This window comes from Petromyzon marinus, chromosome 12, assembly GCF_048934315.1.
Source record: "Petromyzon marinus isolate PM22_M1 ecotype Great Lakes invasive population chromosome 12, UKy_Petmar_22M1.pri1.0, whole genome shotgun sequence".
Lineage (NCBI taxonomy): Eukaryota > Metazoa > Chordata > Hyperoartia > Petromyzontiformes > Petromyzontidae > Petromyzon > Petromyzon marinus.
The window spans coordinates 14,465,171-14,489,414 of NC_133678.1; the positions used below are offsets into that span (position 1 = coordinate 14,465,171).

The 24,244-nt window shown below is 46.3% G+C and overlaps 1 protein-coding gene across 1 annotated transcript; it reads right to left on the bottom strand.

Moving 5' to 3' along the window:
• Positions 1–6,706: 6,706 nt before the first annotated feature.
• Positions 6,707–14,979, bottom strand: LOC116941510 (ras-like GTP-binding protein RHO). The gene is made up of 3 exons (XM_032952641.2): positions 14,622–14,979; positions 12,460–12,808; positions 6,707–11,557 (listed from the first exon to the last, which is right to left on the bottom strand). Exons 2-3 carry the CDS (start codon positions 12,726–12,728, stop codon positions 11,230–11,232), a joined length of 597 nt encoding a protein of 198 aa, XP_032808532.1. The 5' UTR covers positions 12,729–12,808; positions 14,622–14,979; the 3' UTR covers positions 6,707–11,229.
• Between the last annotated feature and the right edge of the window lie 9,265 nt (positions 14,980–24,244).

Below are 24,244 nucleotides of genomic sequence, written 5' to 3' on the forward strand. Positions count from 1 at the left end.
GGGGGCACAGGTGGTGCATCAGCCAGTCATCTCAGTCATCTTAGTTAGTCGACCCTTGGCACTTGGGTCTGGCCCGTGACCTGCCAGCGGGCGTTCGACACTTCACGTGGCCTCAAGGTGCACATGGCCTGGCACAAGCGTCGTGGTGACGTCACCGCCACTTAGTGGCGAATGGCGGTTGTTGTTGTGTCTGTGTGTATGTGTGTATCTGTGTGTTTGTGTGTGGTGCCGGCCTTTATTGGTGCTGCTCGCTTACAGCACTTGCCCCAACAGTCTGTTAAGGCTATATGGGGGATTTTGTTTGTGTGTATCTGTGTGTTTGTGTGTATCTGTGTTTGTGTGTATCTGTGTGTGTTTGTGTGTGTATTTGTGTATGTGTCTGTGTATGTGAAGTCTAGGCCTAGCCGAATGCACGGTAAACATTCGGAAATAACAGTATATGTCCCTTTAGTTTAATTATGAGTAGTGTTTGGGCAGATATTCGATTAAATGGAATCATTGTAGGAAGTGCAGAGCGTATGTATAGCCATACGATACAGGTAACGATAGAAAACGCAAGAAAACGCGACACGATACTGAGAGGAGGCGGTAGGGGAGGCACACCTATTTGCGGCTTTATTTGGGGGGAAATCTGTTCTGATATACGGAAAATTCGAGTTACGGATATTTCTCGGGAAACTAACCATTCCGTAACCCGGGGACTGCCTGTATGTATGCTGAAATTATTTCGCACCGTACGTAGCCAACCACGTTAATCGGAGGTGCGGGGGGAAGGACAACAATTTAAACACAACAAGCAGTTCTAAAGAAATGCGTTTTCAATCTAGATTCAAAAGTACATGGCTCCAGTGGCTTCATAAGATCAGAAGGAAGAAGTCTTGACACCCCACAAGGTGATACAGGTCGGCCGAGTGGACCGCCGTTTATCTGTAGGACACAAGTCCGTACTTATAATATATATTGGGGGAGACATCCCCACACATCCCCCCCAATATTCAAATATGTTCAAAATGTCCCCCCCCCCCAATATATTGCTATAAACAATATTTAAAAATAATTGCTATGCTATGTAAATAAAAACAAAAAGTGCTAAACCTTGGCCACTGTATCTGGACTTGTCTTCATATAACAATGCATAGATTTATGTTCATATGATTGTGGTTATGGTTGTACTTTATTAATCCCTAATCTCTGTCTTTACATACAATCAAACAATAAAAGGTAAAAAAGAAAAAACAGAGCAACGTAATACAACACACTATTTTACATTATTGTAAAAAAAAGTCCATCCCATGTGTTAGTAAATTTTTTCAATATTTTAGGCAGGAAATGGCAGGAAATTTGTTTAGATTTTTTTTCCGGGGGGGGGGGGCTAGACCCCCTGGAAGATTTGGTCCCCCTCCAATGTTGACTTCATGGCTACGGCCTTGGTAGGACAAACAATATTTGCTGGGTAGCTCGCCAGTGTGTTTTGTTGCGAGTTCAGGATGCGTTCGGCGCCTACTTGCTCCAGTCTGTGTATGACGGATGTTAGTCTCACCTTCAGATAATCGCTGCTGAATTCCCCACAAAGTGGTACCCGTTTTACACACTTCCAAACATTTTCATGTCCATCCAGTAGTGGAATGACCATGGCAACCGATGATGATGATGATGCTGATATCGTCTCCTGACTGGGATTGGCATGTTGCTGCCTTCCGATTATTTATGCTGAACACCACAACTGGAAAATATAAGCAAACTTAGACGATTGCAGCACGAGTTAGGCAATAAGTATCGCACGCCGCTGAGAAACACAAACGACCTTTATCCGACAAAACCGGGTTTTTTTTTTGCCCAGTCAGACGAGGAGGCATCACTTTTACGAATTCGTAGGGAAATGCGATTTGCAAATACGGGTGCCTCGTGGCGTCACGCGTGTCAGCATGCACGCATCACGAGCGCGTGTTTTGGGGCGTTTGCAGTCGCGACGGCCAGGTCACGTGCAGTGGGGGTAAAGTTTGGGGACTCCCCATCTCTTCTAAGACTTCTGGTCAGGGTAGAATAGCAGGCCAAAAATACCCACCTGAGGGGCCATCTAGAGCTCCTTCTGGTGGTGGTGGACGCTCGCTATCGCAGTGACAAGAGCGAGACCTTGCAGGACTTCAACTTTGCCTTGTAATACCAGGGGGCTGAAGTGAATGAGTTTCCCCAGTAATTTCCCTTAGAACCAAACCCACGTGATTGCCATCTGCATGTGTCGCTCCCAATGTTATTCACTTTGTCACATCAGCACCACTTATTTTCACCATAAAAATTATCCTTGCAAACACTGTTATTATGACTGACGCGATCAGCATCGCCATTACGATCGTCGCCATCAGCATCGCTAGCCTACAGTGAGGGAAAAAAGTATTTGATTCCCTGCTGATTTTGTACGTTTGCCCACTGACAAAGAAATGATCAGTCTATAATTTTAATGGTAGGTTTATTTGAACAATGAGAAACAGAATAACAACAAAATCCAGAAAAACGCATGTCAAAAATGTTATAAATTGATTTGCATTTTAATGAGGGAAATAAGTATTTGACCCCTCTGCAAAACATGACTTAGTACTTTGTGGCAAAACCCTTGTTGGAAATCACAGAGGTCAGACGTTTCTTGTAGTTGGCCACCAGGTTTGCACATATCTCAGGAGGGATTTTGTCCCACTCCTCTTTGCAGATCTTCTCCAAGTCATTCAGGTTTCGAGGCTGACGTTTGGCAACTCGAACCTTCAGCTCCCTCCACAGATTTTCCATGGGATTAAGGTCTGGAGACTGGCTAGGCCAATCCAGGACCTTAATGTGCCTCTTCTTGAGCCACTCCTTTGTTGCCATGGCCGTATGTTTTGGGTCATTGCCATGCTGGAATACCCATCCACGACCCATTTTCAATGCCCTGGCTGAGAAAAGGAGGTTCTCACCCAAGATTTGACGGTCCATGGCCCCGTCCATCGTCCCTTTGATGCGGTGAAGTTGTCCTGTCCCCTAAGCAGAAAAACACCCCCAAAGCATGTTTCCACCTCCATGTTTGATGGTGGGGATGGTGTTCTTGGGGTCATAGGCAGCATTCCTCCTCCTCCTCCTCCAAACAGCGAGTTGAGTTGATGCCAAAGGGCTCCATTTTGGTCTCATCTGACCAAAACACTTTCACCCAGTTGTCCTCTGAATCATTCAGATGTTCATTGGCAAACTTCAGATGGGCATGTATGTGCTTTCTTGAGCAGGGGGACCTTGCGGGCGCTGCAGGATTTCAGTCCTTCACGGTGTAGTGTTACCAATTGTTTTCTTGGTGACTATGGTCCCAGCTGCCTTGAGATCATTGACAATATCCTCCCGTGTAGTTCTGGACTGATTCCTCACCGTTCTCATGATCATTGCAACTCCACGAGGTAAGATCTTGCATGGAGTCCCAGACCGAGGGAGATTGACAGTTCATTTGTGTTTCTTCCATTTGCGAATAATCGCACCAACTGTTGTCACCTTCTCACCAAGCTGCTTGGCAATGGTCTTGTAGCCCATTCCAGCCTTGTGTAGGTCTACAATCTTGTCCCTGACATCCTTGGAGAGCTCTTTGGTCTTGGCCATGGTGGAGAGTTTGGAATCTGATTGATTGATTGCTTCTGTGGACAGGTGTCTTTTATACAGGTAACAAGCTGAGATTAGGAGCACTCCCTTTAAGTGTGCTCCTAATCTCAGCTCGTTACCTGAATAAAAGACACCTGGGAGCCAGAAATCTTTCTGATTGAGAGGGGGTCAAATACTTATTTCCCTCATTAAAATGCAAATCAATTTATAACATTTTTGACATGCGTTTTTCTAGATTTTCTTGTTATTCTGTCTCTCACTGTTCAAATAAACCTACCATTAAAATTATAGACTGATCATTTCTTTGTCAGTGGGCAAACGTACAAAATCAGCAGGGGATCAAATACTTTTTTTCCCTCACTGTAAGTGGGCAGAGTGCTGTCCTCATAGAGTTGACCGTAGGAGTCCCGTTACAGAGGCGTGTAAATACCAACGCGTACCGTCTGCTGTAGCGGTCGAAGATGTTATCATCTTGATGTTGACGTTATCATTCACTTGAACAGGCTCTTAACCAAAATGCGTAATCAGATCTCCAAGCATGAAGTGAGATTTACTTATTAACGTTGGCTGCACAAAATACACTTGTGGAGTCATTGCATACCTTTTGGCTTTTTTTAAAGATTTGGCGCACAGATTATCTGTCTCGTCTGCACGGCCGACTCGTCTCGAGTTCGTAAGAGAGAACCCTATAGAACACACGAGCAAGTCCTGTACCTTCACGGCCGGAGTAGTTTCACCATGTAACATGTGACTCCGCTGGCGGTCCGATGGAAGATCAGGCATTGATTAGGATATACTTTCACTTCCAAGGGTAAAGGTACAGCCCTGCGACTACTTGCTCATGCCACTCCTGGCAGGAGGACTTCCAAATACCCCACTGAGGGAGCTCTAGAGGGTATCTTGCCTACTCTTTCACGCTGGCCAAACGTCTACCTATATTTTACCCCACCTCACGCGACCTGCCGATCAACAACTGTGCTGTTGCCCATTTCCACTGCCGGGCGGACAGAGGCTGTGGGGGGGATTTCAGAAACGTGTAAAATGGTTTCGACTGCCACGCTCGGAGAGTGGATCGAAGCGATGACCCCCAGATTGGCATTCCAGTGTGCTCACCATTACACCGTGGCAGCATCCCACTTCATTTTCTTTCTTTAGTAGGAAGAGAGCTTTCTTAATTCCACGACGGGCCATACGCAAGGATGAATTCGCTTCCCTGTCTTGAGATAGAGAAATGTAGCCAGTGTTTGTAACACTAATTCCGGGATTAACTGTTACCCATAAATCATGGTGCACTGAAACCACAGGGCTCTGGTTTATGTCCGAGGACATCTAAACAAATAATGGCGGATGATCCCACCGGGTGGTGGCAGTGGATAAGAGCACACGGCTCGCAAATGAGAACGTTACAAGTTCAATTCCTGGGGTGGGGCTCGACTCAACACATCATTCTTCTTGGGTCGATACATTAAGAACCACTCTGTGGGTCAACAGCGGTTGTCCTATTGAGACACTTGCTTCCACTGTAAGAAAGTGGAATTTCCACGACTGCCCACCGCAAGGCCGTAGACACAAGAGCACAGCTTCCTGCTCGTGTGAACAGGAACACAATTTGACATTTTTTTAAGGGTAACTTTAAAAAGTAATCAGCCCGTGATTACTGATTACTAATGATGAGAAGTCGTGTATTCCTGTATTTTGCGTTTATATTTCTTAAGTGCCGTCTACCTCCTTTATTTATTTTACGATTCAAACGTGAGTTAAAATGTGTTCTTGTTCGATCGAATCGTCATCTCAACTGGCAGCCCCAAGGTTTGCGGTGGGGATTCCGCACGGGCATCAGAGGTCAGTTATTCTTAGGACGATCATTGTTGACTTCCCGCAAAGTGGTGCTTATTTTATTGACCACACAAGGATGACGAGCTTAGCGAAGCCTGGCCCTAATTTTAAACATTTCCTAGCTTAATATTGGGAGTAAAGTGCCCTGAACGCATTGCCACCTTGGGCCAATACTCTTACCATGCCTTACTAGCTTTAAAACCCCTGAGCGGATGCACCGAGTCCCCCAAATAATCTGGGGTTCATGGAGGACCCCTAATTTTTTAAATAAAAGTGGGTATTTTTTTCGTACTAATTGCTCTCCCAGAGCTCAAGAACTTAAGTGCGAGCAAAGCCCTGCTGACTTGTGGTTATTCACATCACCATGCTGCGTGAATTCCGATGGTTTCATTTGTTTGGTTTTCCTTTCACATTGCCTTGGATAATCTTTGGAATATAATAATCAATGCTACAGCAAATAATATCACAAGCTTAAAGTAATCGGGTCTGTTAATAAAACGAACAAACATCATGGGAAAGAGAATCTCACAATACCAGAAGTGGAGAAAGCTACATGAAAATACATTGCCTTTAGTGCAGTATTATTATCCTTGATATTATCTACACAACTGACAAAAACCGGGACTTTTGATGTCCTTGGAAGATTGATAGATTTCCGAGGATTGCCACCTTAACAATGAGGACACCAAGGGAAGACCAGGGCAGGTGCCGACCCTACGTCGTGCGTCCCTTGTAAGCGGCACCGTTCCCCAACACTCGACTACAGCACTGCAAGCTGCTTAGCGACTTACCGTGCAATGCACACACAGCTGCCAATGTTTGGAGGTACAAACGCGAGTCTTCGTTTAGGCTTTGATCCCCTAAGGGTGAGCTGAACACGCGTTTCTCTAAACAACGAGCGCGTACGTGTGCACGTACTCAGTCATTCAAGTATCCCAGTGACGAGCCACTGGTAAACTGTGCATTGGCTTAGGGGCCCCATCATCCATGCGGGGCTCATCAAATCAGTTTCGCTTTTCGAGAAATCACCAGCGGTTTGTTCTGTGTGTAGGCGGGATCGCAACCATAGGCATGTGGAATTTTCACCGCCGCCAATAAGAGTTGAGCGCTACAGCACTCGCTGGAACAGGAACACACTTTGATGACTCTATGGATACAGTCGACCGAAGTCGCACCCCTCGATAAACTGGTTCCCGCCAAAGGAATGTGGAATGTCTACCCAATGGCTCAAGATAGCCAACACGCATTTGCAGTACAGTCCCACACTCGCTTGGGCAGGCTGATGCTGCCTTTATTCGTATCCGAATAATTACAATCGTTTTCCATAAGTTTTTTGGGTTAGAACGTGAATGTGTCGTTAAACCTGCCAGAACTTGACAAACACAATTAGTAAGGTTTGTCACGTGAACATATCAATTCGTTACAAGTACAGCACACCGCTGTGTTGGAGAGCAAATCCACATTTACAATCGGAGTACGACGTTTCGCCAGTAATTACAACTAGCTTCATTAGGCGGACAGCCATATTTGTAGAGCAATCCTCCTGTTTTAAGGAACGATTGTATAAACCTTCCAAGGACATCAAACGGGTTTAACGACACATTGATATTTATGCGATCTAACCCCCAAAAAAACTATATTATGGATATCAGTCGCGAAAGCCTACGTGTTACACAATAGTTTTATTAACTTAAGAAAGAAATGTCTTAATCGTTTTTCCAGTCGTTGGCCTAACGCACACACCTAGAGCTCCTTATTCGGCTCGGCGGTGTTTGGTTTGGTGCTCGATGCACAATTAGAAGGCTCCGGGTCGGTCGATGCTGATTTAATGGGTTCCAGCAGTTTTTGTAATAAGACTGTCTACTGGCATGGACATGTGGAATTTACAACGCTGACTCAATGTTTCTAATGGATTATGCACCATCCCACACTCTAATCAGAGCATAATGTTGGTTACGTTTGACAATTTAACTCATGGCAATGTGGGTAATCGGTCTGCCACCCAAAAATGTGAATGGAACTGCCAACTTGAATTGCAATACTGCTTCAATCCCACATAATGCACACACCAATATTTACAATGCAGCAGCACACTGAGAGTCGGCCACTATCTAATTGAAACCAGCCACTAAACAGTGGAATTCGCAAAGCAGGGCTCGGACGCACCCGCCTACACACTCGCCTACAAGCACCACCCACACAAGCTCACTGGCAAGTCTGACTCACACACCCTGGGAGCATGACGTCAGTTCAGTGTTTTTCAGCCACGTGACTGCCAATAAGGTCGCAGACAGGCAAATGCACGTTACGTTCCACAGCGCTAGGCAACAAGGCCGTCTGACTTCAGGATTTTAGGCGAGTGCCCCAAGAGCGCATTGGCTGTGGGTTAGGTTTGACTGTGTGTTCGTACGTTGTGTTGTTCGGTACAATGTCAGAGATTTCACTCCACATGCTGGGAACGTCTTCAGGAACTGGAATATTTTTTTTGTGAACTAAAATACAGTTAGATTTAACAGCACACACAGATGTAGAGATTTTGTACATGCATTGCACAACTTCCTGTTGCGAGATATTTTTGTTCCGACCTGCACTAGTGTGTCTGCCGTGATGGGATGGAGCGTTTTTTCCATCACTTAAAGAGGCGAATTATTTGAACGCAGTGTCTGAACCAGCCCTAAGCACGTGGAGTGAAATGTCAGGCATCATGCCAAACAACATATGGTAGAACCCAAAAACACATCGGAGATATTCAGCACAAATAGCTAAATCTACGAATAATCCAGTACTTTGTAAAGTGGTTATAATATGCATACACTGGCCCATTTCATGTTAATGTGTACTTCCCTTCATTTCAGGACTACCAATGGAAAGCGGCACAACCCACACGGGAAGGCATTTACTTGATCTTACTGGCGAGTACAGGCCCTTTAAATTAGTTCAAATCTCATCCAAGTTCAACCTGACCTCATCAAAACAAATCATTCCTCCTGGAAGCCCAACATGAACAGTGATTGCTCTAAGGAGATGCTGGCTCTGCCACAATAACCTGGAATTTAAAGAGGCCTAGCACCACCAATGGATATGTATATCAACTGGACATCTGTGAAAAATAACTTCATAGCTCATTGGATTCTTCCAGTTGCAATACAGATTCTGATAAAGATTCCTATTCTGAAAGATGCAATGCCCTTTCCACCAGTTTTACACATACAGTATATACTCTACTATATACTATTTTTATTTGACCAGGTAAGGCCCACTGAGCTCTTTTTTAGAAGCGACCTGGCCACAAATTATAGCTCAACTAAGCGGCTTATCATGTGGAGATTTACAGCAGCCAATTCTCAAAACACCAGTTTCTAAATGTGGAGGAAAATACCGGAGCACGCAGAGAAAAATCCACACGACCACGGGGAGAACACACAACCTCCAAATATAGAGGCATCAGGGTCGAGATGGAACCCACAACCTCCTGTATACCAGGCGAGGTAGTTAACATTTCGAGACTGTAGCACCATTGATAGTCTAGCAGCAGAGCGTCCACGGTGGACGTTCACAGTTCAAACCCAGTGGCATCCTCGATTAAATTCTGCGAGTATATTAATCCGAAAAAAATTACCCACAAATGACTCAACTGGTACATACATGGCAATTATCCCCCCCCCCCCCCCCCAATGCAGAAACCATGTCAGGCTTTTCCTGGATAAACCACCTGCATATATGTTTCAAGTCAAAGTGTTCCCCTGCCCAAACAACCGTGTGTGGCAGTGCCCATTTTCTTCTCTTGGCGACCCCGGGAGCCAGCGATGGAAATTCCACATTATCATGGTGTCGACAAATCCGTTGAAGACTTCCTACCTAAAATGTTGTGCCATTGTTTAAGAAAGCAGCGTACACTGCTTGTGCAATTGCTTGTGCAATTACTGCCTCGGAGTCATCCAAGCTCACGTAAAGATTTTAAAATTAACTTATTTTCACGGAAATAACTTTATTTGGGTTCTTTTAAAAAAATGCGTGGGCAAAAAGTCGGGGGGGGGGGGTCTGTTCTTTTTTATCACAAGAGGATAAGGGATTCGTTTAAAGGAGTCCCGTGAAACTCATTCCATTATTGACAACTTGTTAAATTGTGAAATATACACAGCTGCAGTGCTTGAACTGTATACCATGTGTGTACCTGTTCATACATGTCTGTAAACATACATGTATATGTAAGTGTAAGCGTGTACATGTACACAGTGAAGTGTGTATATAAACTTAGTGCAAGAGTGCAAATGTCTGTACATAGATGTGTTGTGTATAGATGAGCGTACATGGGTAAGTGTACGTGTATAGGCTTTAAGTATGTTTCCAGCACTTCCAAAAAGGCCTAAAAAAAACCTATAAGGGGACTTTTTGTCTTTGTGTACAGATGAATGTACATGTGTGCGAGTTGTATGTGTACAGGTTTTATACGTGTGTACAGTATGAGTGCACATGTACGTGTGTCTACAAACTCAGTTTACACATCACAAAGCCCATAAAAAGTAAACCGATTTTCATGTTCAACACAAACAGCAGGCGCATGATAGGACCAAATTATATGTTGAGTAATCCCCAAAAATAGTACCTTAAATTGACAATAAAAAAACTACCTCGATACTTCAACCAAAAGAGTTCTGTACAGTATTTACTTTTAAAAGTCAAACCGGTGTGTAAACTTACGCTTTAAATTTTAGCCGCAAGTGGTTAAATTCATTAGTGTCCAAAACAGAAGACAAAAAACGTCTTGCAAGAAATCGCAAATAAATTAAATCAACATCGCTCAACATTTCAAAGTACAATATACATTTACCTTTAAAGATAAGCATTTACTATATTAGTAATCTTAAAAGTCCACATTCGCCATCAGGGCAGTCTGAAAGCATTGCTGAAGATAGTTGCATCGTTTTTGCCAAAATCATTCCGTGTCATTTTGTTCAGGACTGGCTCATCTACACCAACTCTCCCGTGTCTCCACCACCTCTACATGATCTTCACCACTTCTTCATTCTCCTCCAACTCTACATCGTCTCCACCATCTCTCATCCCTGTCCCCACCACCTCTCCACTGTGTCTACCAAAGCTATATTTCTTCTCCTTCACTGCCCTTGTTACCTCCTCCGCTTCCACAGTACCCCCAGAGTACCACAGACGCTCAAGATGATGCTGCAGACGTTGAGAAGCCAAGGATGCTGGTGATGCTGCCGGACAGGTAAGGTGGACATTGGAGGATGTCAAGAAGCTTCGGGGGAGGTTCAACGGCCAACATGGAAATCGAGAGCTGGTAAAGACATTGAAAGGCCTGTGGAGGAAGCGGCGACGGTAGTAGTGGCAGTAGCAGTGATGGTGGTGGTGATAGTGGAGGTGGTAATGAGTAGTGGTGGTAGTGGTATTGATGGTGTTGTCGTCAATACCACTATCAGCACCACGATGGCAGCAGAAAAAAAGGTTTTGGTGTTGACAATGAAGCTAGTGGTGATGGTGGTCATGGCTGTGCTCACGTTTTTGGCAGTGGCACAAGTGCTGATGCGACCGAGCTTTGTGGCATTGGCAGTAAAGTGTGTGCAGTGGCTGTATTATTGTTTGGCGTTGACCACGATGTGAGTGCACATACATCGAACTTCTTTCGCATCGTACGTAGCCAATCGAAGATGCAGACAGCAGCAGCGGTTGTATTGCTGCCAGTGGTGTGTTGCTGGGCACAGTGGTTCAGTCGCCACAAACGTCCGCCTGACCGCACACGATCACGCACGTCCCCCATGTCCGTTAGAGCAGGTTGCACTTGAAGCACGAGCGGCCGCGGCGTTTGGACTGCTTCTGGATGGCGGCCCTGGTGGCTGTCTCGAAGACGAGACGCACACCATCCTTGGTTTGCGCAGAGCACTCCACGTAGTCGAAGGCCTGGATGCGAGACGCCATGGTCCTCCCATCCTCGGGTTTCAGGGGCTCCCGCTTGATGCGCGCCAGCTCTTGAAGCACGGATTCGTCACCACGGAGGTCCTTCTTGTTGGCCACCAGCACGATGGGCACATTGGGGCAGAAGTGCTGCACCTCGGGGACCCATTTCTCCGGCACGTTCTCCAGCGAGTCAGGGCTGAGGGGACACGGAAGGACAATGTAGAGCTGCAGCCCTGCATATTCCTGCTCATACCATGTTGGCGGAATGTAGTTCTACAGAGAACCCCCCAACTCCCATCACCTCCAGTGGATATATTTGGCTTATTCTTCCACGTTGATCAGACATCTTGGAAACCAAATCGGCCTCACTTTACATTGAGGCCGATTTTGTTTTAGGATTAGAAAATAGCAAAGCCCAAAACACAATCAGCTTGTAAATTAGGCCATGTTGCATCTCAGGCTGCCTGACACTAATCTGAAACCTTAATAAAAAAACACCTTGTATGGGTAAACGGGCAACTTAAGGAACCTTAGACATATTTGTGAGAGGTCACCATCCAAAGGCCGTTCTCTAAAAGAGGGCTTATCTGCTAGGGTCCAGGTAGACATTTCTTTACCACGTGACTTACCGCTCACAGCAATGTGTATGTATTTGCATGTCACAAGTTCTGTGGCCACCCTGTAATGTGCAACCACAATAAACATCTCTCCAAAGGAATACAAGATGTCTGTTTTACTATCCTCTACTGCAGGGGTGGGGAACCTGTACCGCCTGACCCTCGCCTGTCCTCATTACGATGTTCACTTCCAGCAGTGGTCACATTGAACGCCAATGTGTACCCATGTACCACCCTACCTGCCCACCAATAATCCCAAAGTAATGTGTCCATACCTCCCACCCTCACCAATCCACTGATAAATACATGATAATTCTATGTCCTAGGTATCCAACCACCTGGCCACCCTTTACCTGTCCACATTGAAGCCGATGTTGAGGTAATTTTTTTAACGACCATATTCCATCATCTTCCAAGAACACTCAAGATGATATCCACGTGTATCGGTCTGGGTGCCTCCACCCATCCCCACCTTCCTCACCTGTCCACGGAGAAGCACATGAGGATGACGTCGGTGTCAGGGTAGGAGAGCGGCCTTAGGCGGTCGTAGTCCTCCTGCCCGGCCGTGTCCCACAGGGCCAGCTCCACCTGCCTGCCGTCCACCTCGATGTCAGCCACGTAGGTCTCGAACACGGTAGGCACATACACATCGGGGAACTTATCCTTGCTGAACACCATCAGCAGACACGTCTTCCCACACGCACCATCTCCCACCACCACCAGCTTCTTGCGCGTCGTAACGCCCGCCATGGTCGTGCCCGCCAGCTGTCTCAACAGCAGCGATGTCTCTCCTCGATCTCCTCCTCCTCCCGCTGCTGTTCCTCTCCTCACTGTGGGGTCACGGCACACCAGAATATTTAAGCTGGAGGAATCCGATGAGCTATGAAGCTCACAAGTGATGTGACATTTATCCTTCGATTTAAGACCGAAGCAGGGAGGATTTATCCACATCTCTGGCCGTCTGCCTGATGGCGAAACGTCGTACTCTCCAAGACATCGGTGTCCTGAACGAGTATAACCAATTGTCACGTTTTGTTTACGTGACAAACCTTACTAATTGTCTATCGGATGGTGGCGGACTTAACGACGCATCTATATTTACAATATCTAACCCCCCAAACAAACACTCTGTCAAGGAGCTACAAAGCTCTTTCTCACAGATGCCATGAGGTGTACTCCATGACATTTCGGGACTCGAAGGTGATGGCTGTATCTGTGTTCTGTATGCAGCAGTGGACTGTAGACTGTTGCAGAGTAGACCGGAGCAGACAGGCCCCAAAGGCCGAACACATCGAGCGGCCAGCCACAAGCAGCACTTATCAACGTTTCAAGAATTAACGAAGAAATCCCGACGCGGCTGCGTCCACTCCCCCTGCTGAAGGTGCAGTATTGGGCCTACTCTTCCACGGTGGCCAGGCGTCTTCGAAATGGTACCGTAGTATATTATTGCATTATATTACATGATGGAGTGTCTATCATCCACACATATCTTTTTGAACGACACGCATGGGCCCAAACTTATGTTGACGCACACGAGTGCCACTGCAGTAGTTCTCACAGTGCGCGTCTGCAGTGCACTGCAGACGAGTCGGATTCCAAGGTCTCAACGAACAAAATGCCAGCAACTGAACTAACCAATACATTTGGCAAACTACAGACGAAATGATCAAACCTCTTCCAAAAGATCCCACGTTATGCTCTTTAACAGACTGTTGGGGCGAGTGCTGTTAGCGAGCACCTATTAAGGCCGGCCCGGTAAACGAGGGGGTGGTTGGCCAACAACCACGCCACGCACCAGGTACTCATGAGGCCGAGTCGACCTAGGGGAGGCCCGGGACTGGTGGAATATAATGGGTCACTTGTTGTTGGCCGTGAACGGGAATCGAACTCGGGGCGACCGCGTTCAGTAGCGCGGTTCGCGAACCGCTTCCACCACCGCGCCAACTCTTAGCAACGTCTGAGAAACTCTTTACAACACTCAGACACACACTCAGACACACACACACTCAAAACACACTCAGACACACACTCAGACACACACTCAGACACACACACAAAGACACAAGAGACAAAGATCCCCCATATAGCCTTAACAGACTGTAGGGGCAAGCGCTGTTAGCGAGCACCTATGAAGGCCGGAACGGTACACGAGGGGGTGGGTGGCCAGAACCACGCCCGACCGCCTTTGTCTCCCTAGTGGCAATGTTTACACACCGCACCAGGTACTCATTTGAGGCCGAGTCGACCTAGGGGAGGCCCGGGACCGGTTCAGATAATCGTCACTGGTGTTGGCCGTGAACGGGAATCGAACCCGGGTCGCCAGGTTCATAGCGCAGACACACACACCCAGACACACACACCCAGACACACACACCCAGACACACACACCCAGACACACACACCCAGACACACAACTCAAAACACACTCACACACACCCAGACACACACACCCAGACACACAACTCAAAACACTCAGACACACAACTCAAAACACACTCAGACACACACACCCAGACACACAACTCAAAACACACTCAGACACACAACTCAAAACACACTCACTCAGACACACGACCCCAACTTCAACTTAGTCCGAAACATTCTACCGAACATCCAGCACACCCATCCCATCCCCCAACTCACCTCTCTAAACTCCTCGGGGTCCTTGCGCAACTTTGAGCCAACAACTTCTCTCCTTGAGACTCGCCGCAAAAACCCAGCGAGCGAACCGAAAACTTATTCCGACAATTGGAAGGGGAAAAAAAATATAATAACCATGTGTACGGCCCTACAACAATACGACCATTCACCCGTGTAGAACAATCCTAATTGTCGCACGCGTTGCCCCTCCTGTGTTAAGCCCGCGTATGTGTGTGGGGAGGGGAAGGGGGTGAGCAGAGCCTGCCGCTTGCCCTTTGTTCACTGGAGATGCCCCCACCACAGTGACCACTCAACCGGCACCCACCGTCCCCTCTGCATGCAATGCGGGTCCCGCTGCTTCCCTCTCCTTATATTGCCCGGCCCGGTTCAGCTAAAAATAAACCTCCAATCAGAAGCCGCGCAAGCCTCCCCCCCCTCCCACCCCTACACTCCCCACCCACAAACTTACGCCCCGCCCCCCACACACTCCCGTCACTGCACGTTGCGAAACTCATTAACATAAATTTCGATTTAAAGCTTTCGTGACTGCAAGGATTCATCTTCTTTGGTTCTTTCGGTAAAGTCACGTAGAATGAGAATAAAATAATAAATTGATAAAATAAAATAACACAATAATATTCTCACGACGTTTCGGCCACAACACAAGCGGCCTTCATCAGGTGAAGGGACGAGACTGTCCTACCAGACAGACTGTCCTACCAGACAGTCTCGTCCCTTCACCGGATGAAGGCCGCTTGTGTTGTGGCCGAACGTCGTGAGAATATTATTGTGTTATTTCATTAACATAGTTGACGGTGAATTGGGCCAACACCGTTGATGATTATCTGAACTGGTTCTGGGCCCCATCTAGGTAGACTCAGCCTCAAATGGGTACCTAGTTGCGGGGGGTAAAAATCGCCCCGAGAGAGACAAAGGCGGCCGGGCGTGGTGCTGGCCACCCACTTCCCTTGTGTGCCGTTCCGGCCTTCGTAGGTGCTCGCTAACAGAACTTGGACATCTGTGAAATAGTCGCACTCAGTTCATAATATAGGGTTTTTTTGGGGGGTTAGATCGCGTAAATATAAATGTGTCGTTAAACCCGCCACCACCCGACACGGCCAATTAGTAAGGTTTGTCATGTAAACAGCACGTGCCAATTCGATTACTGGTACAGCACACCGGTGTGCTGGAGAGCAAATCCACAACATTTACAATCTGGCTGTCGACTGATGAAGCTAGTTGTAATTACTAGCGAAACGTCATACTCAAATTGTAAATGTTGTGGATTTGCTCTCCCAAACACCGGTGCGCTGTACTCGTAACGAATTGGCATGTTCTGTTTACCTGACAAACCTTACTAATTTAACGATATTTACGCGATCTAACCCCATTTTTTTATTATGGATGATATTGGTCGCGAAAGCCTACGTGTTTAACTGTGAAATAGTTCTTCACAGCTCATCGGATTTTTCCAGTTTAAATAAAAGATTATGATTTTGCATCTGTGTCAGGTCAGACCCAGGTGTCATCACCTGTGTCTGTCCCGTGACCTCCTGCCAGCAGCGGGCCTTCGGCACTTCGCGTGGTCTCAAGATGCACCTAGCCTGGCACAAGCGCAGTGGTGACATCGACTTTAGTGGCGAACGGCGATTGAGCGCGTTTTATGTATCGGGGACGATGAATATCGCACCACCAACCCAGCGAGCCCGATTCCCGCTCACGACCAATATTCAGTGACGAATATCTGAACCGGTCCTGGGTCTCCACTGGATCGACTGGGGAGACAAAGTTGGCCCGCCGTGGTGTTAACCACCAGTCCCCTGATGTGCCGTGCTGGCCTTTGTCGGTGCTCACAAACAGCACCTAACAGTTTAAGTCTATACGGGGAATCTTTGTTGATTTTTTTCTACAGTATATGTGTGTTTGTCCGTGGCTTTGTCTTAGTATTTGTGGCCGGGTGGCTTCTGAAAAAGAGTTATATAGCTCAGTGGACCTTTCCTGGCCAAACAAAAATAAAACATAGTTTATATGCAGTGTGTTTGCGTGCGGGCGTGATAGACCGCCGGAATGGAGAGGAAACTTCTTGTTCATCAACCATCATAGAGAGGATGATGTCACTCCGCAGCACACACACACACGCGCGCGCGCACGTGCGTGCATCCCTGGCCCACTGTACGCAGCAGCACTTAACTCAGCCGGGGGGAAAGGAGGGGTGGGTGCAGTGATTAGCGCACTGTGCTACCTCGTCATCCGTAAAGCTGGAGGTTGTTTGTAAAAGGTCACAATACTTACAAGGATGTAACAGCTGGGCAGAGATCGTGCGAACTACCAAGAAAGCAGCAGGATGGCGCAGTGGTTAACGCTCGTGCCTCACAGCCAGTTATCCTGGGTTCGATTCCCTACTCGGGCGACTTTCTGTGTGGAGTTTGCATGTTTCTGTCCCTGTTCTGCATTGGGTTTCTCCAGGTTTTCCGATTTCCTCCCATAGCAAAAAACCATCCAATGCTGTAAAAGTTTCAGCCAATTAATCAATTGGGATTTCACACAGCAGCAACATCGCCCTCTATTGGGGAAACCTGATAAAAACCCGTCTGAAGCAGAGTTGAGAATCGGTGGGGCTTTCCTGCGGTAAACTAACGTAATAATGATGATAACGAAGGCGAACTGACAATAACCGCACATCAAGGCAGGGACCCTGGCAGAAAACAGAAATGGAAACATACGCTGCTGCAAGCCGCCTACACCCTGGAAAAGAGGATGTCACTGGTCGAGACGGTGCTGTGGGCCAGACCAAAGTGAGTTGAAATTCCCTGTCACGGATAAAACCACGAGTGGCGAGTAATATCTGACCCGGTTATGACCTGGCCTACCCCCCTCCCTCTCACTTCACTACACTCCATTGCGTGGTTAAGTGTGGTCAAATAATTCCCCATGACCGACATGGGGATCCCCCGTGGCTGGGAATTATTGCTATTGGTGTTTCGGTGAACCAGGTCTCGTGTGAAAGTGAGACTCTTCTGCATTGTCTGGCGAGTTATCACCTGGTTAAACAAATAAATGTGAACTTGAAAGTTTGATGAGCTCAAGTTGGCTTGATAGGGCAGTGATCGCGAGCCACTATCCACCCTCCCCCACATTGGAACAATTCAGTGGTTGTTTATGCCTGCGGTTCTAACAATAGATCGATGCTTAGTGACATTACAATAATGTTTAGTGTCTTGTTCTCAAAGCATTCTGACAGCCCTTTTAGATGCACACACGCGTGTGTGTGTGTGGGTGCAACCATGTGATGTCCCCAACACTGAGGGTTGGGTGGCCTCACGTTTCAAGGGCACTGAGTGGGCTGGGCGTTCGTTCCACTGTTCAGCTCCTCCCATGTCCCCCTCTTCTCTACACGCGAGACCAGTGGTGGTGCTGCCCAATTGGAGACCCTCAGCAGAAATTATTTTTGGACCCCCCCGCCCAGCCCCACCTACCCATCCCAGTTTTTAGATCCTGGTCAGATGACGGAAGAGATATAGATTACAGAAAAAATGGTGAGATGACAGAAATTTCTAAAAAAAGAGTAAGGTGATAGGTAAGAGATACAAACAAGATAGGGATATCTCACTCTCATATGGCATTTGAAGAGCAATTGGCAAGCCACAGCTGAGTCTGGTAATATATTTGATTAAATGAGGAGTTGTTTGATGTTTAGCGGCTGTGTCTCTTGTGTAAGCGTGTAATGGGCAGTGGTCAGTCAAATGAACAGATTGCACTTCACCACATTCACAAAAGGGGCGTGTTGAGCACGTGAAACGTATGTAACGGACTCAACACGCCCACGCACAACGCCAATGTTCGCATACATTGGCGCATGCATTCAGCCGCCCACTCGTTGAGGACGTCAGTTCATATGGACGCCCTGGTGGCGGATCATTAACGTTCAAGTGTCCGTGATGTACCCGGACAAACGACACCCATTACGCCAAACCTGGGCAATGATTGGTTGGTGAAAATTTAGACGAATGGGGAGTGCGGTTCTGAGATTCAGTGTTCGGGACGAGCGCTGGGCGTGTGTCCCTCGCCACGGTGTGGGAATAGGAATGGAGACGGGAGTTTTGTGTTGAGGTGAAATAAAAAATGTTTTTTTTACACGCTCACAAGAAATTGAGAGCGACTCAGCATCCTTTATAACAATGGGTGAAAGCATGTAAAATGAATTAGTTCAAAGAGGGAGGGGGTGATACTTTAGAACCCGGGAATGCAACCCTATTTTCCCCAAATGGCTATTATTTGTCGAATGTGGCTTTGGCCCAACATGGCATTTTCCAGGAACGTAACCCCCACGTTCGGCGAGGTATTATTGTACACCGGCATCTCATTGTTCAAAAATGATGGGAGGTAGCCATTCCAATGTTTTATGTTAATTGCCTTTTATGTTTATTGGGATCTGAATTCGAGTTATTTGGTCCAATCCTATTTTTTCATAAATCTGGGGCCCTCTGAGCTACATAGGGCCCTGAGCTCTGCTTGGTTTTCTTTATTCCGAGTGCCACGACTGCGTGAGTCACTCCTATTTTTTGCCTCTGTGCGGGTGCGCCCCTTGCCATCAGCCACAGTGGCCGTTACTCATTCATTGGTTCAGGATTCCCACGCCCAGTTTTAACAAAGCTGCACAAATCAATTAGTCACGGTTCAGCATGACCCTGCCCATTAGCACACTTAATATAACCATCCATTAACCCTTGAAAGCATTCACCTACCACCATTTGTACTGTAGACCCTACTCCATTGTTCTTTATTTAGCCCGGGTAAGCCTCACTGGGCGGTGACGTGACCCAGCGGGAGCGCGTTTGCCCTTTGTTGCAGAGGTTCCCGGTTCATTTCCAGCGTCCGCACTGATTAATACTGCGGGTGTAATAACCACAATACATGTATCCCGCTTTAACACAAGCGCCCATGCATGCAATTCTTAAAACGAGAAGCTGAGAACTGGTTGCGAGGGACTGGAGCTTTAAGATATTATCCACTAGTTGGAAGAGCTTGACATCCAGATGATCCGAAATAACACGATCTGATACTTTCCAGACATATTCTTCCACATGCAGAACGAATAAACTTCCAATGGCTGGATTATTTGTGGCGCAAGAGCGCAGAAGCGTGGTCACCACATCGACGCCTGTATATAAGTTAGACTTCTGCACAAATCTGGTTGTCGCCTGATGAAGCTAGTTGTAATTACTGGCGAAACGTCGTACTCCGATTGTAAATGTTGTGGCTTGGCTCTCCAACACACCGGTGTGCTGTACTAGTCACGAATTGGCATGTTCTGTTTACGTGATAACCCTTACTAGTTGGCTGTGTCGGGTGGTGGTGGGTTTTAATGACACATTAATATATTTACGCGATTAACCCCAAAAAACTATTTTATGGATATTTGTCGCGAAAGCCTACTTGTTAAGCTGGATTATTTGTGTTGTCTTTGGTGGATGGCAGCCAGGGGCACAAATACCTATTTCAACAGACACATGCAAAACACGACTGTGGGCCCTCCTCCTTTCTCCTGACTCACTTTGACTAAAATAGCTCAGGATATATTTACTCCGTATACAATAATATGTAGGCTATAACTATATATTTATTTTGATTTAAAGCTTTCGTGACTGCAGTAATTCATGTTCTTAGTTTTTTCGGTAAAGTCACGTTGAAGGGAAACAACAAAATAATATATTATAATATATTATATATAATATATTAAATACCGAAAAAACTAAGAACATATATATTTATTATTTTATTTGCACCGTGTATTCGGTTTAGAGGAAGACAGTCTCACAGTGGCAGTATTAATGCAAATATTTAAAGGTAACAATACTCACAATTAAGTTGTCGCGCGTCTTGCTTTCATGCCGGCCCCATAAGTCTACGATTTCCTCAAAGGGGGTGGATCGCGCAACTTCATACTGCTCCGTTGATACGATAGTCAGATGCCTTAATCGTCGGGCTTGGTCCATGGTAGACCGCCGGTAATTTTTGTATGAATATTTTGTTTGAATAATTAAACCAAAAAAGTTTAACTTGTTTATCTTTGATTCGGGGCCCCCTTGTGACCGACTGTGCGTCTCATACGCTGCCACATACCCCTCCCTCTCATAGCTGCGCCCCTGATGATAGCCAATGTTCTGTTCTGATTTGACGCTGTTGTTAATTGCGCTTTGACCTTTATATGTCCCCCGAGGAAGTTGGCCAGAAGGAGTAAACTGTTTCCAACTTTCTGGAAATATAACGTATTTTAGTTATTCTTGAACGACAAGATGTTATGTCATCAAACCTGAAGTCCATGCGACAATGGGGAAATTTGGCCTCCAAACTAATGAGCAGGTTTAATGATCGCCATGGTAAAGATAAGAATTGGCAAACGCGGTGTGTGGAGGGACGTTGATGATGTGAAGGATCAAGGGATAATTTCTCCATTGCTGCACCTGCAAGAGGCAACGAGGGCCAACTGAGATGTCACCAGTCCAGTTCTATCGCCCGTGTACCGTTAACGCACACATCAAGGTGGATGACATCGGAGAGTCACGTTCACTCAGTCAATGTTCCTTGTAAGAGGAGCGCCAACGCAAGGTTCGTTAAAGAGACAGAGACAAAGGTTTCGCGTCTTGCCTAAGACTGTTAGGGGCCGTCCATAAATGACGTCACGCGATTTTGGACGATTTTTGTTCCCCCCCCCCGTCACACTGCGTCACGAAAAGTCAGATCCCCCCCCCCTCAAATATGACGTCACAAAGCTCTGCCCCCCCCCCCAAAAAGAAACATGCTTCAAATCTTGATTTAAAGCTTTCGTGACTGCAGGGATTCATATTCTTGATTCTTTCGGTAAAGTCACGTAGAAGGGAAACAATAAAAAAGATATCAAACAATTAAATTCTCACGACGTTTCGACTGCAACACAAGCAATCACCTGATGATGATTGCTTGTGTTGCAGTTGAAACGTCGTGATAATTTTATTGTTTTATATCTTTTTTATTGTTTCCCTTCTACGTGACTTTACCGAAAGAACCAAGAATATGCTTCAAATCTCTTTAAACTATTGTCATTGTAGTGCGTATTTAATGTGGCGCTGCACTAAGATGTTGTCGGAGAAAACATTTATTAAGACGTCTATTTAATTAAGTAGAACGTGTTGTCTATATTTATTTAAAGTTGCGCATTTTCATGTGATGTCACATTTCTCAACCCCCCCCCCCCTCGTCACACGTCGTCACAAATATCTGACCCCCCCCCCTAGGTGCGTGACGTCATTTATGGACGGTCCCTTAGGACAAGTACTGTGAGCAAGCACCTATGAAGGCCGGCACGGCACGTGACCGTGTGGTTGGCCAGCACCACGCCGGCTGCCTTTGTCTCCCTCGTGCCGATGTTTACTCACCGCACTAGGTACTTTACTCATTTTAGGGGGTGGATCGGCATGTTCAACTGAGTTGACGTAGAGGAGACTCAGGACCGGTTCAGATAATCGTCACTGGTGTTGTTGGCCGTGAGCGGGAATCGAACTCGGGTGGCCGGGTTCGTAATGCAGCGTTTCAAAGGGGACACACGCAGACATCGGCAGGAACGTAGCGCCCCCTTGTGTTCCGAGTATTATCAGAGGCTTTCAACTAAAACCCAACTTTTATTTAGCAGGTAAGTCTTTCTGAGCTTAGGGGCCGTCCATAGATGACGTCACGCACCTGGGGGGGGAGGGGCAGACATTTGTGACGATTCTAGATTTAAAGCTTTCGTGACTGCTAGGATCCATACTCTTTGGTTCTATTGGGTAAAGTCACCTACGTGACTTTACCCAATAGAACCAAAGAGTATTTGTGACGATGTGTGACGAGGGGGGGGGGGGTTGAGAAATGTGACGTCACATCAAAATGCGCAACTTTAAATAAATATATACAACGCGTTCTACTTACATTTTGATTTAAAGCTTTCGTGACTGCAGTAATTCATATTCTTAGTTCTTTCGGTAAAGTCACGTTATTTTATTGTTTCCCTTCAACATGACTTTACCGATAGAACTAAGAATACGTTCTACTTAATTAGATATACGTTTTAATAAATGTTTTCTCCTACAAGATCAGAGTGCAGCGCCACATTAGATACGCACTACAATGACAATAGTTTAAAGCGATTTGAAGCATGTTTTATATTTTGGGGGGGGGGGGGCAGAGCTTTGTGACGTCATATTTGAGGGGGGTCTGACTTTTTGTGACGCCGTGTAACGAGGGAGGGGGGGGGGTCAAAAATCGTCCAAAATCGCGTGACGTAATTTATGAACGGCCCCTTATTAGCCCCAACTCTTAAAAGCGAATTGGCCGTAAATGATAGCTCAACGGAGTGGCTTATCCTGTGGAAATGTATAGCAGTAAAATAATCTAAACGTATGTTTCTAAACCAATACTGTAATCGCTATGTTTACATTGCGAGTGTTTATCCCAAATATTCACCAGAACGTGGACGGCCAGAATAAAAACCTCACTCGAGACACAAACATCGCACCTTCTCCTCATGAATGTGAAATGAGGCATTACTTTGGGAGCATGTCTTAACTTTACACACTCGGTTGTGTGACACCGCAGAGCGGGCAGGTTCATCTCATGCTAACTGGGACAGTGGTGAAATCATATTGGGATATATGGGTGTAGACTCACCCACAGCCACACCACACATACATATATATGAAATCTAGATTTGAAGTTTTCGTGAAGTCTGTCTGTTCCGAATACCAATCCACACCGTTAAAGCTATCGTTACCAAACTTGGAAGGGTTACCTTTTAAAAACCCGCGGAAACCCGTAGTTACATGGCGAGACGACATTTAGGCGGCGGGGGCCGGAGCAGCGGCGTCTCGTGAGAGTTCCAACAGGTGGAGCTGTTGTGAGTGACCTCTGAAAAGATGGTGTTCTGATGAATAAAAACCTCGTCATGTTATTGGCCTTCCCGTGAAAGTGATATAACTGTGTTATCTACCAATGGTAGGCATTTATAAACAATATTTAAAAAAAAAAACACAAAGCACTCAAATGCTGTCCCCATGACCCTTAAGTCCACACGACACAAATCCTTTGGCACTGCCAAATTCCTAGAGCGCGTAGGCCGTGAGCTGCTATATTTGTGCAGTGCAACCTCGCGTTGTGACATCGTCTCATTAGAGCCATGGGCGCATTTTTCATCGCCCTGAATGGGTGTCTAAAACGGCGTGGCTACAATGCGAAGCTCATCGCAATGAAGGGGGACGTCTCTCACTCGGACGTCTTCACAGCCGCCCCAAGACCTCGCCGAGGCACAAATCAGACTGTGGTGTTGCAGCGGTTTCGAATGTGAACAACTTAAAATGTTATCTTAAATAGGCAATTCACGTTGAAAGAATCATTACATTAAAACAAAACTTTGAACTCAACAAAAAATATTTTTATTCGAAAAATATTTTCTCATCTCCAGCTGCTTTGTGTGGCTGCGTCTCAACGCCCCCTAGTGGATGAGCCGCGCCTGGGCCGAAGCCCTGTTGTATATATAGGTGTTATGAAAATTGATGAAAATAATGAAAATTAAATGAAATTTGAGATTTGCATAATTTATCCGAAATCATGTTAAT